Raw genomic sequence first — 13,645 nt, 5'->3', positions numbered from 1 at the left:
GTACCTGTCCACTCAAAAAAGGAGCATGGTTGCTATGGTTAGTGTGTGACGTCACTGTTGCACCACTCAGTTCACACGGGTGTGCTTTTTAATATTAATTATGCTGTTTAAGTAGCATGTGACATGTCAAACTAGGGGTTTTTCATGATTCTGTATCTATTCCAAGCATTAATGTTGCACAAAAAACACTCCTTGGACTAAAAACGGCCATAGCCGTCATCACAAATGTGATGAGGTCAGCACATTTTTGGCACATTTGGGCAAGTGGCTATGGCTGTTTTTAGCCCAAGGAGTGTTTTTTGTGGAAAACTAATAATGGATTCAGAATCATGAAACCCCTCTTGTTTGACATGTCACATAGACCCCCACCGGTTGGTTCCCAATGGGAACCGGTTCAGTTCTTTTTGGTTTTTAGTCCATGAGCCAGAGCTCCAAAATTGGTGGGAAAAACTAGACCTATATATTAAATATGTTAAAATGTTTATATGATCAATACAAGTACATTAATACATGATAACCCTTCCACAGTAGTAGCTTTTTCATATTTTCAATTATTTTGCATATTTTCCTACATAATGCCTCATTTGCACATTTAAAAATATAAAATTTGTAATAGAATAAATCATTGTCTTTGTGTAAGTACTCAATTGGGGAAGTTTCATGGTGATAACAATTTAATATAGGTATGGTTTTGCCCGTTCCAATTTTGGAGCTCTGGCTCATGGACTAAGAACCAAAAAGAACTGAACCGGTTCCCATTGGGAACCAACCGGTGGAAAAGGGGCCTATTATAGTGAAAATTTGAAAAGCTTGCCTTATAGGATATAGGTTGTTAATGGTATGGTCACATATATCCCCCTATAAAAAAAATATAACTACTGTCTCACTTTAAACAATAGAAGCCTGTTGGCTGTCAGACTAAAGATCCCTGCCCTATAGACTACCACTTAGGGATGTAACAGTGTGTTAAATGAGTTAATGCTCTGAATAAGCTGGAGTTAATACAACTCTAGTCTACTTTGTCAGTCCAGCAAACAAAGTGCATTACAATTAAGTTTAGGTCTACTGGAAGTAAAGGCATGAGCAGCTTTGCAGAATCTGACTTGTGACAGCCAGGAAGCGTCTAACTTTATTAAAATGACACAACTAAAAGGCATTCTTGGAGATATTAGATAATGTGGTTCTGGATCAGCATCCAAAATCACCCCCCCAAGTTTTGGCAAGCTCTCTCAAGGGCATGAGGTTTATGACGTAATTACTCAGCTTGATCAGGCTATAGACCTGAGCAATAAATGGTAGACACATTATCTGAAGGAGATATGTGTTTTACTCAAAATACAATATTGGGCAAAAGTCGTGATTGTATTCGTGCAAATAAGCCTTGATCACATGTAATTGACATATAGGCCTATATTAAAAAAAATAGCTCGCTATAGGCTAAAAGCACACCACACATCCTGAAGACCTTCCCCACATTTTTGCAGATCATCACAGATTCATCTTTGTGAAGCACTGACTGAAGCCCATTTGTGAACCCACATTCGCTCGTGTAGACTACATGCCTAAATGACCTATCATTTGATGAAAGGCACTTGCCGACACTCCCTTACATTCTGCCGAGAGTCGTCAATTATGCACTGAGGGGGAGATACTAACAACAATATGGCGACAACCGCAGTTTCTCCTGAATCTTCTCGACATCTTCAGTCAATCAACGCCTTTATGGATTCACTGTAACGCTTACGAAGTAAGTTGCACAGATTATTAATATCTTCGTCAAAAGAACACAGTGTTAGCTAAAAAGCCAGGGTAATTTTACCACCCTGTCAGTTGCACAAATGTCGCAGAGCCGCGCACTGCCTAGCTTCATCTTTTCGGGGGAATCGAACAGGATGCCTTCGCTCGCCGAACATCAGAATCACTGCCCTTCCAAAGGATTATGACTGTAAGGCATTTATCTGATTATTATTGCTTGGCTAGGCTGGACAGTTTTGCCGTTCGATTGCTTCAGGTGAAACCGAGTATGGCTATCGTCTTCTGCCAACCAATTTCTGTTGCTCCATCCACCGGATTAAGATAATGAACCATATTGCTTCGAATCTGGGTTTGATATTGAGTGGCCACTCTGTTTCTTCTTTCGTCATCAATAGCCTCGAAAATTGGCACAATTCTCCGACGTTTTGTGTGGCATCATCACAGGTAATGTAATTTTCTGTATTTTGTCTTTCTTTATTTGATGATTAGGCTTCATGGGGGTTATTTAACAGATGTGGCCCTTATTGATTTGGAAGCCGACATGGCTCCCGCGGGTGTGGTGCATATATCCTTCAAGGCTCGTGTTACAAGGCTACATGTCCTGAAAATGTTTTAATAAAAACTATATAGGCCTCATATTCTCCATCGACCTTAGTGTTGAAATGTTCGTCATACAATCGTTAATGAATATCCCCAAGTTATAGCCAGATTAAACGGGTGATTCTATTAAATCCACGTCTGCAAATTTCAGTATGACATTTCCGACATATATAGAAACCACCCACTGCAGCAGTTGGTATGGTCAATTTGGTTGTATAGGGGGCACTTAAAACCTACTGTGCGCAATGTTACCTCAAACCTCTTACTGTTTAAGCAGCTATCTGCTCTCTGTACAAATTGTGTATAGGCCCATGCATGTTAAACAGCAGTGGAGTTTTAAAAAAATCACTTTAACCTAATATTGCGTCAATTAATATTGGATGACGACTCAAATCATCAGAATGATTGCCCACAGAATCACGCAACGCATCACCATGCCTTAGGCCCATGGAGGAGGAGACCGGTCCGGTACCAGAACTTAATGACAGGATGCAGGCCTACTCTCTTCAAGTCCTCATCAAGTCGTGTTTTTGTTATTTGATCCCGTTCTGAGTCTGACTGCAGCATGAAGAACATTACATTTTATAGGCTGTCTTGGATTGGGCTCAGTGGTGCTGAAATGGACAGCGCCCTATAGTTGTATGGGTGTTGCTTGCACACAAAAAACGGATCTACAAGCTATTGCTATCGCATCGCAATAGTTGTTTTGGCAGGCGACACCGTCGTGCGATGGAGTATAGCCTATAAATGAATCTAAAGGCTCTAAACGACCATCGTCGAAGAAGCATCCAATGTCATGCATGTCAGATTTTCTCAAAGTGCATTTTGATTAGACTTAGTTATCCAAGAAACATAAGGGCCCAGAAATACTTGGGTAATGCCCAATGTTTAGTGACCAGATGCTATAGCACTCATTGCTTTGGCTTGAGGCCTTAAACATCCATGAGGAGGAGCATCTGCAGTACACTGCTGTAGGGTTAAACAGATTTAGTCTGTGTTTGCATATAATAGCCATGGTGAAATACACACCATAATGGGAAGCGTTTCCACACAATCTGCACTCTGCCAGTGAGCTTTATGGTGGCTGGCAGCTGCTCTCATTTGGGCTGCTGCAGCTGTGTTCTCCTGAATACCCCCACCCTGGCCTGGCCTGAACACCTCTCATCTCAATTATCCTGCCACCCATGTGTCATCAATCCATCTGAAATCCACTGCAGCTTGAACACTGTCAGAGCCGGTATGTGGACTTCATGTCTGCTGCTGTGCAATTAATTACTATACCAGGCGGGGTTCTTAAACGTTCTAATTTCAAGGACCACCTTAGCTCTGAGAGTGTACCAAATGGACCTGTGAGGGTCCATTTGGTTCCATTTGTATACTCTCAGAGTTGCAGACCATTTGGAAACCCCTGGAGTAACCTAGGGGGACCTCACTGTAAGAACCAGTAACCTAGGGGGACCTCACTTTAAGAACCAGTGAGGTATACAGTTGGAGGCCATCGATATTGTCCTTTTCTTTTTGCTGAGGTTTGCGTGATCTGTGCAAAAGGACAGTTAACCCATTTTGGGCGGGAACCCCTTTTGGTGTTTTAAACATTGTTATAATTTAGCTATTGAAAAATAGCAGATCTACAAGCTCATAGCGCGCCACCGAGTGGCGCGCTACGAGCTTGTAGGTCTGCTATTTTTGAAAAATCGTGAAAATATTTAGTTCAGTAAACTGGAGGATTTAGAAGGATTTTTTTTAAATTTTGAGGTCAGGCCTAAATGGGTCAATAATGATAAGGGACAATATCGGTGGCACCCAACTGTAGGAATACATAGGAATCGTTAAAGGGAACCGTTAAGGAATTGGACCGTTAAGAGGGAATCATTAAGGAACCGGAATCTTAAAATCAAAGGATCCCAACCCTAGTCAGGGCTGGCATTATGGGATTATAGGAAATTATTAAATATCGTACATTTGATCTAAAGGCACTTCATTTAGGCTATTCGTATCATTTTAAATGGATCCACACATGTATGCACAAATGCAAGTTATATTTAGAAATGTAAAATATGTTTGAGATTATGCTGAATAACATGACTTGAATATGACATTCAAATGCTTAATAAACCAGCTCATTTAAATTGAAATTAATTTGGAGGACAGGCCTGACTGACACAGAGAGTGTGTTAATTTAACTTTAAAGTGTCAAATGAACAACTTTGTTGTGTATAGTAGGACTATCCTGTCAATGATGTGATACATTGGCAGCATAATCATGCATATCAAATCATGATGGGTCCTTGAAATAAAACCAAATGTTGAGAATTATTGATTGACCATTGCTGCTGTCTCTCTACCCAGGTCACCCTGCAGAGCTGGCTACCGTGGATGGTAGAACACTAAAGAGCAAGTAGCTGCAGGATGAAAACATGGCCGCACCCCTTAGCGCACCAGGGCCTCACAGCTTCAAGTATTTTACCCCGGAGTCTTTGGCGAACCAAGAGCTGCATCTCGAGGAGGAAAAGAACAAGAAGCCGCCCAAGCAGGACAGCAGCTATCGTGACGATGACGACGAGAACAAGCCCAGGCCCAGCAATGACCTGGAGATTGGGAAGAGCCTCCCCTTCATCTACGGGGATATTCCTAAGGGAATGGTCGCGACGCCACTGGAGGAATTAGACCCGTTCTACAAGAATACTCAGAAAGTGAGTTCCCAGTGTCAATCTTCATGTCCCAAGTTTGATGCGTCTGCTCCTCTCACGTATATTATATACCATAAAGCCTGATTTATGCTGTGTTGCACAGCGGTGTTGCTCGACAGAAACAACAGAAGTGGAAAACGCTTATAAATGTGTTATTCTTTTAGCCAATGACACGTCTTGTGGAAAAAGTATGAATTACCCTTTGATGGTGTGTTGGTCTGCAACCTCTGCCAGAATTCCAGTTCTAAAGTGCACATTAAGCAGATTATGATAGAGACATGCACACACGTGAATGCGCACAAAGAAGAGAGCATGAAATTGTTCCCAAAATTGTTAAAAAGGCTAATTTGATTGTGTATATCAACCAAGTTGAAGGATCTGAAATCACTCAAATAGTTTGCACCCACCTATAACCAAACAAGAATCATAATTACCAGCTGCGTTATTATATCTGCCGAATTGTGGGTGAAATAACTAGTGGGTTGTTGTTGCAACTTGCTGGCTGCAATGCAATGCTATCCCATTGGCTGAGAGGTCAGCTAGAGGCAAAAAGGGTCTGGTTGCCTAGAGACGAGGCAGCCAATCAGAAAGATAGGTGACTACGGCAGCCAATGAAATGATAAGTTGCCACTACCAACCTGATAGAAAGTAGACCAGCCTGCTTCCTGATTCCATATGTTGATCTGACCTCATCAAACCCTGTACACTCAAGACATGCTCCATATGGCCAGTACAGAATTCATTCCATATGTTGATCTGACCCCCCCAAGCCCCATGCCAAAGCGCCAACGCTCGCCGAGCAGTCTGCTGTCACCCAGGCGGATGCGTGGGGCGAGGTCGCTTCTTGCCCTCAGGGCGCCTTACTGGTTATACCACTGAACTAAAATGATGTGGCAATATACAGACAGGTGACAAACAACAACATAATTGCACGGATAGCAGGAGCTTCAGTCACAGGCTTGTTTTAAAAGGAACAGTGACTAAAAAGGGATGTAATTTCGATCTCTGGGAAATATGTCAGTAAATAGGTCTAAAGCACACATTCGATGACCCTAGAATGATGCTCATGCATTAGTGTGAAGTAAAAACAAAAGGGTAACTGTTCTGTTGTCAGTAAAGCATGATGTGGTCATTTTGTTTTGTTGGTCAATGATAGAAGAAGCAGTGGTGTGGTGGTTTTTGAGATTTGGACGTCCATTATATAGAACAAAAGGCTAACATACTGTCATCTTCTGTACTGTCTGACAGACGTTATTCCTCCATATTTTGCAATTGGTTCCAAGAAAAATTGTCAGACTATTAGGCATAGCTGCAAGACAACCAGCATATCTGTGTCTTTGTCAATCTGGCCCTAACACATATTGGGGATATTGGATTCTCTGTGCTATGATGAATTTCGAAAAACTTGCCTCCCCACAAAACAAAGCTTATCAAAGTGAGTGAGTGTGTTTTACTCTCTTTGATTTCATGATTGGGTTACAGAACATAATTACGTTTAACAGCTTGAAGGAGAAAGAGAGAGAGCGAGAGAGAGAGAGAGAGAGGCTTGAGTTGTTGAGGTGGTTGTTCTATGCCTCTGATGGCTTCCAGGGCTTTGGGGAAAAGGTCGGAGGCGGAAACTGTTGAAACACTGTTGTTTCCACATGACAGACTTTACTAATTGTTCCAAAATGAAATCTAGCAGCACCGGGCGGGCTGAGATGACTCTGGCTGTCTAAAGGAGCCATGGCTCACTGAGGTTTGTGTCACGTCTGAGAGGAAGTTGACTGTGATGGAGTGTGATGCTGTGCTGCTTTGGCTCTGGGGTGGATGACCTTGAAAGTCATCCCTGAGGGGGCACGGTGGCACAGTCAGTAGTGCTTTCACCTCACAGCTAGAAGGTGTGAGGTGTCCTGGGTGTCCTGGGTTCGATTCCCGCTGGGGACGCTGTGGGCGCAGGGGGCGTGTTCCCTCCTCCGCGTCATCAGTGCCCATACCCGAGGCAGGGTTGGCGAAAGGGCCTTTCTGTGTGGAGTTTGCATGTTCTCCCCGTGTCCCCTATACTAGGGTAGGCACCCTCACAAAAAACATGCAGTAATCCTGGTCTCTAAACTACCTCCCCCTGGCCAGCCGGGGCGCCTAATGGAGGGGAAAGGAACTGGTCGGAATAACGTGTTCCTTTCACGCGCTACGTCCGACCGGAGAACCTCCCCTATATCTTGGACTCCTCATGCATAGAAGGAAGCATGAGGTCGATGCTGCCCCCCCAGGTTGGCAGAGGAATTGTAGCGCCTAGGATTACATTAGATAATTGACACTGGGTGAAAAAATGGGTTGCAAAATCATGGGAGGAAAATTATAGAAAAAAAAAAGAAAAATAGAAAGTCATCCCTGAGGAGTCATCCCTGCCAGTAGATCAAGGGGCATGTGGTCCCCGACCAATGCAATGCATTTAGTAATGTTTAGAAAATTGAAGATTTATTTTGTATCGACCAATAGCCGAGAAACACTGCACCACTTAATGCCCTGGTGATGTATGATGACCCGTCAATGTTGTAATTTACTGGGAAGTCGGACGTCAAGAACTTCCAGAAAAGGGAGTTAGAATCTCAAGGGAAAGTGTAACCACCTGGTTGAGTCACCATTTTCAGGAAATGTGCATTATGTGCCCATATAATCAATCGCATGTGTCTGCTCGCTCATACATAAGTTGCAATGAATCAGACATGGGTTTAATATGGAAGGTTAAGAGAACAGAATAAGGGCAACCATGGGAAAGGAATAGATCAGTGGTTCTCAATCTTTTTGAGGGTCTGGACCACTAGCATGTCAGCTAAATAATGACTGTTAAAGCTGCTATAAGCAATAATATGTCAACATTTTAATGACTTTATTATTATTTATTTTTTTTGGTATTCATACAGTCAGCAATGGGTAAAACGCTCCCAAAAATGTAGTCTCTGTGACACATCTAGGGGCCGCAATCTGCATTCAAACATTTTCCTTGAAGCTTTGTCATTAGTCGATGACTGAGTCATTTCAAACGTTTTTTTTTTTTTTTTTTTTTTGACCAATGACAAAGCTTGTAGGAACATCTTTGAATGCAGATGTGTCACAGAGACTACATTTTTTCGGAGCGTTTTACTGAATACCAAAAAAGAAAAAGGTCATTAACATTTTGACATACTGTATTATTGCTTATAGCAGCTTTAAGGGACAGGTCGACATTTATGTAGGGATACCCCTGGAGGAAATGTATGTGCCCTGATATAAAATACCATCACCCTCCCAAATCCAGTCCCCTCCCCAAGTGATTAAACGAAAATGAACCACGCTCCCCTTGATTGATTGTTTCACAGTATGCAGAATGGGTACATTTCAAACAAAAGCACAAGTCAATACAAAAACACTAGGCAATACAATTGACACTAGGCAACTTTGTAAAGCTGTTTAGTAGGTGTAAAGTGGTGTGTTTACGCACAATGCACATTATGTCATAGATTGCCAAACCATGATAGAAAGATAGATAACACTATAGCAGCAGCACTCGAGCCGAGGGAGTCAGTGGAGAGGAGGGCCAGAACCGTCAACGAGAGTAATCCGAGTTCCCAGAAGTTTTCGCCAGCTCCATCATTAAAAATCACACCCCGTGGGCGCTAATATATTAAAGTCTAACTCATGTTGATTAGGTGATGTAATGATGATGTAAAACAAACGGTGCAAACACAAACATTAAACGCCATTAACAATAGTGGCCTTGTGGTTAGAGTGTCCGCCCTGATACTGGGAGGTCGGGGTTCAATCCCCGGCCGGGTCATACCAAAGACTCTAAAAAATGGGACCCAGTGCCTCCCTGCTTGACACTCAGCATCAAGGGTTGGATTGGGGGTAAGTCCCTGCGACATACTAGCGTCATGTCCAGGGGATGTACTTGTACATCAAGCTGCCTCACGCTACAGAAACAGGAGATAGGCTTCTGCCCTATGGGCCTCATGGCTCGGAAAGGCTACTTACTTACAATATAAAATGACACTTTATGACGTACATTTTCCCTTCATTGTCAATGCATTTACAAAACAGACATTGAACTAAAGACAAACATTAAACCTGTGTATAGGAGGGGCTGGTGCCCCTCAAAAACGGGAGGGGCGAGACACAGAGAGAGGGCACGCACAAGGGCGAAAAAAAAACCTTCTGGTATAGCATACTTTTTAATTAATAGTGTTTCAGGGTCAAACCTTGGTTGGTATGAAGAAAGTGTCCAGTGATGTGGATAGGATTAGGAGGGACTACAGACAGACGACAAACTTGTCTGTCTCTGTAAGGGGACGTTCACAGTACACCTGAGACACAGCTGTCTCCTCGGTGTGTCCTAACTCCTCTGTGTGTCGCACAGCTCGCAATGCATTTCCAATGGGAGACACGTGGTTTGATGACACAACCTTGTAACCTTGTTGCATGGGGGGGGGGGGGGGGGGGGGGGGCTCACCCTGGGGGGGGGGCTCACCCTCCCTCTGACTAAAATTAGAAAAGCATCACCGTCTCCTATTTTCCTCCAGGTCCACCTTTTCCTAACAACAACCTTGTTGATGCAACAAGGTTGTGTCATCAAACCACGTGTGACTCCCACTGGAAATGCATTGCGAGCTCAGAAGAGACAGGACACACCGAGGAGACAGCTGTGTCTCAGGTGTGAAAAGAAAACTGCACACGCCCAGTGTCTGGATAGGCCAATCACAATGATTGACACATAGCAGGAACAATGAGAAACTGTAGCCTCGCATAGCCAGCCTTCATCTGAGAAACTACCCAACAGCGAGGATGTTGTTGGGAAGTACCAAGTGAAAGCAACAGAGGGGTATCGTTAGCCAAAGTTCGACTGAATTCAGAAAAGCTGTAGTAAAACATGGATATATAAAGCCCAGACTATTTATTATCGAAATTGGATTACCTTCGGACTCGAAGTGAAATTAGCTCACCCTCCCTCCGACTAAAATTAGAAAAGCATCACCGTCTCCTATTTTCCTCCAGGTCCACCTTTTCCTAAATTTCGACTGGTCCCTGACTCCCTATAAGGGCTTGATTTAATTCACCTCAAATTAACAAATGAAATGAAGCCCGTAACAGTCAATATTTCATTTCAAGCCTCTCCCCACCACAATACGCCCATATCCCCCCTCCCAACACAAGAGTGGTCCCCAGGTTGATCCTTAGTCAGGGTGGTGGTCCGTCCCTGGTTCATAATCAGTTGAAAACTCCTGCAGTAGATGAATGTAGGTTCAAGGTTTTAACTTGGTCTTACCTATGAAACAATGTACAGACGAACCCTATAGTGTCCCCATTCTGGGCATATCATCATAGTCGAACATTCGGCAAAAATGGCAGATCTACAAGCTCACGATGCACCGCGATTTGCGGACACTGTGAGCCTGTAGATCTCATCGCATCTCAGAGATTTCATGTATAGAGCACCGGTGTAGGGTCCATTGGGCCACATGGGCCGTGGCCCCGTCAGTTTAGAGCTGGCCCAGTCTAACTTCGAAGAGTAGGGGTGAAAAAACAAGAAAAACAACAAAAGATAGCCTACTTTGGCAGCCCTTGCGCATGCAAATGTCTGTTTTAATAGTAGCAAACTACAGCATGCAAGCCGCCTTTGTTTTAAATGGTCCCCCATTAGCACGTCGGCAAAATCGATGCTAATTTGCCCAGTCAATCATTTGATCCACGCTACGCGCCTGGTATAGAGAAAAAGGGACGGTGCCAAGTACAGACCCAGACCCTGTTCAACAAAGTATAGCCTAAGCCTATAGATATTTATAAGTGGTTATACAGGATTTATGTTATGAATGAGGGAGCAAACTCCTGTATATATATTATGTTCTCTAATTTTCTGAATATGATGGAATATGGTTCTGTTACAGTGTAGGTAAATAGGAAAGTTGCAATATTCATATACTCACAGTGAAACCTTTGGCTGATCTGAGCAATAGTTCCCCAACGTAACAGTGACGAATCAACCCCTGCGAGGACCCTGGTGCTACACCAAATTAAAGGGCCCCATGATTCGTCTGCGCGTAACACAATCAAGAATTACACTTTTTGCGTTTGCGCGCCCAGTGAATGAACGCGCATGCGTTCAGTGCACCGCCGATGCTCCTATGCGCTGCTCACATACAGTTATATGCTCCCCGAGTGGTTAACACCTTACTGCTCAAGTCTATTTCATTAATTACGTACACTGCCCAGGACGGAGATTAGACCAAAGTAGGAGAATTAATTGTTTGATATTATCAGTGAGCGTTACACTACAGTCTAGGAGCGCCTGTTGTGCAACTTTCAATGTAATTTCCGGTTGGTGCATAATCAAAAGTGTCCCCCCCCCTCTATTATAATGGACGGGAGGCAAAATCTTCTAATGCTAATAACGCTAATAATCTAAATCAATGATTCCAATTCTAATCAAAGATTGTGTTTTTGACGACCCATCGCGGTCCCGTCGCTAGTCGCGTTAGAAGAAATCATGCCTCGGGTGGTTAGATGCTATGCTATCTGCAAGATGGAGTCTTGTGTCACCTTCAAATAACTGGGCACACCAATGTGCTGGTTCCAACTGATGATGGGCAGTCTAAGGTGACATTCACACCAGAAAGCTTTGCTGCGATTAAAACGAATCCTGCTGCGCATTGTCAGAAAGTGCACTTCGTTTGGCAGTTGTGAAGGCTCATTCGAATCCTAATGCGTATCAAAGAACCGCATTCTACTCCGAGCAAAAACGGGGGTTTTGCTTTGCTTCCAATCGCACTTGATTACGATTCGGTGCAGGTGTGAATGCAATCGAATGAGGACGAGTACATTAATCAATTGCTTAAGGAAACACATAAAAACACTGCAGTGTATAGCCTACAGAATATTCTGTCAGTCTGTCTGTGCGTGCTGTAAACATGGAGTGCTGTCACTGTGTGGGGAGTAGGGAGTAGGGACTTTCATCTCGATAAACTTGTAAACATTTTGCGCTGCTGTCTGTTATATCAGTGCGCTCAGCGCTGTTCCTCCATGCCCAAAAGAACAGTGCGTGGCTGCGTGTGTATAGTGAGAGAGAGAGAGAGAGAGGGGGGGGGGGGGGGGGGTCCCAGACGGCACGACACATGCACGTTATGAGTATAATTTTATCACCATAGATTTCACTGTGTAGGCTAGTTTATGAATGGAACACATTGATAAAGGTCCCCCCTGCTGCGTTTCCAATTGCTGCGGATGACAGTATGAAGGCAAACCGCAGCAAATTAAATATGCAAGAATCCCAATTTCTATGCCCATTCGCATCGAGTCTACCGAAGTATTAGGTGGGAATGTGACCTAAGTGTTAAGAAACTGTTGGACGACCAAAAACACTAGCTGGGGTTCCTGTGTTGCGTAACTTGCGTTACATTGAAATCGGTGACCTATGAATACGGTTTCAACGGAAGCACCAGCTGTATAGTGTATACCTATTTGAAATAGTCTCACACAGGGCCCTGCAAGCTGACGGCCATGCATGGGGCTTAAGCACCAGTAAGTTCCATTGTTAATTGGAGCCTGCCAATGTTTGTATTATGTCATATGACAGGTATGACAGGTAAATCACAGTGTAGATCTCATAGTGGTCACCTTTACCTAAACATGAATAATTATGTTCATGTTTTAATAGCAAATTGAACCTCTAAGCCTATTGCATAATTTGTACTCTGCCATACGATAGAACCGAAAATGTCAGATCTACAAGCTCAAAGCCTGGCTCTGTCGTATTGTATGAATTACACTTATCGGTAATCAGAGTTCACTATAGGCTAATGTTTACTTAATATGGCTCGGCAATATCACCAAAATAGTGTGTTATCATCTCATATTATCATCCCCATATGTAATGGGGTGATGCTGTGATGTTATTTGGCTCCTCATTTAGTGAATAAAGTGTACTGTACAGTATGCGCGTGACATCATCATCATACCCGGAAGTTATGCGGGAACGCCTACTGAGCGGCAAAAAAGTGAAAAAACGACTTTCTGTCCTTGACAGCCCATACATCCAAACAGAAAAGTCAATCTGATTGCATTAACTTTTCACCTTGCCACTCACTTTGCCACTCGATTTGCCACTCAATTTGCCATTCACTTTATGCATGCGAATACCCTATACCTATAGCATAGTGGGGAATTGTCTTGTTGTCATATTGAGTCATGTCTGTTTTTAAGTTTTAAATGTTACATTTTCTATTTCCTATTGTTCAGTTAATACTGCTGCAATCTGCAGTGAGTGGTTAAGTTTATGCAATTGCGAATGACAATTCACAAAAAATCACACCTGTGTGAAGTGAGGGGCGCTCTTATCATTATACATCATCATACATCATCTCATGATTCATGAACAACTGAATTTATGTGATTGGTTAGCTGATTTGCTCGTCTACATATGACGTAAAGTTTCCCTTCATTGTCAATGGCGTTTAATGTTTGTGTTGCCACAAATTTACGTCATATTTGAGGCACATATAATTTCTCCTTTCATTGTCAATGGCAAATATTGAGACGTGTGGGGACAACAGGCTAGCACCCCTCAAAAATCACACCCATGTGAAGTGAGG

The 13,645-nt window shown here is 43.1% G+C and overlaps 1 protein-coding gene across 1 annotated transcript in view; it reads left to right on the top strand.

Moving 5' to 3' along the window:
* Positions 1-1,644: 1,644 nt before the first annotated feature.
* The window catches only part of scn8aa (sodium channel, voltage gated, type VIII, alpha subunit a), a gene marked incomplete at its 3' end in the record, with an annotated part of 62,303 nt that continues 50,302 nt past the window's right edge, over positions 1,645-13,645 (top strand). Inside the window, exons 1-2 of the mRNA XM_079515460.1 lie at positions 1,645-1,747; positions 4,705-5,048. Of these exons, the coding sequence (XP_079371586.1) occupies positions 4,773-5,048 (276 nt within the window). The 5' untranslated portion in view covers positions 1,645-1,747; positions 4,705-4,772. The remainder of the gene's footprint in view (positions 1,748-4,704; positions 5,049-13,645) is intronic.

Source organism: Electrona antarctica, assembly GCF_951216825.1.
Source record: "Electrona antarctica genome assembly, chromosome: 2".
Classification (NCBI taxonomy): Eukaryota; Metazoa; Chordata; class Actinopteri; order Myctophiformes; family Myctophidae; genus Electrona; species Electrona antarctica.
This window is presented reverse-complemented; position numbering and strand designations above follow the sequence as displayed.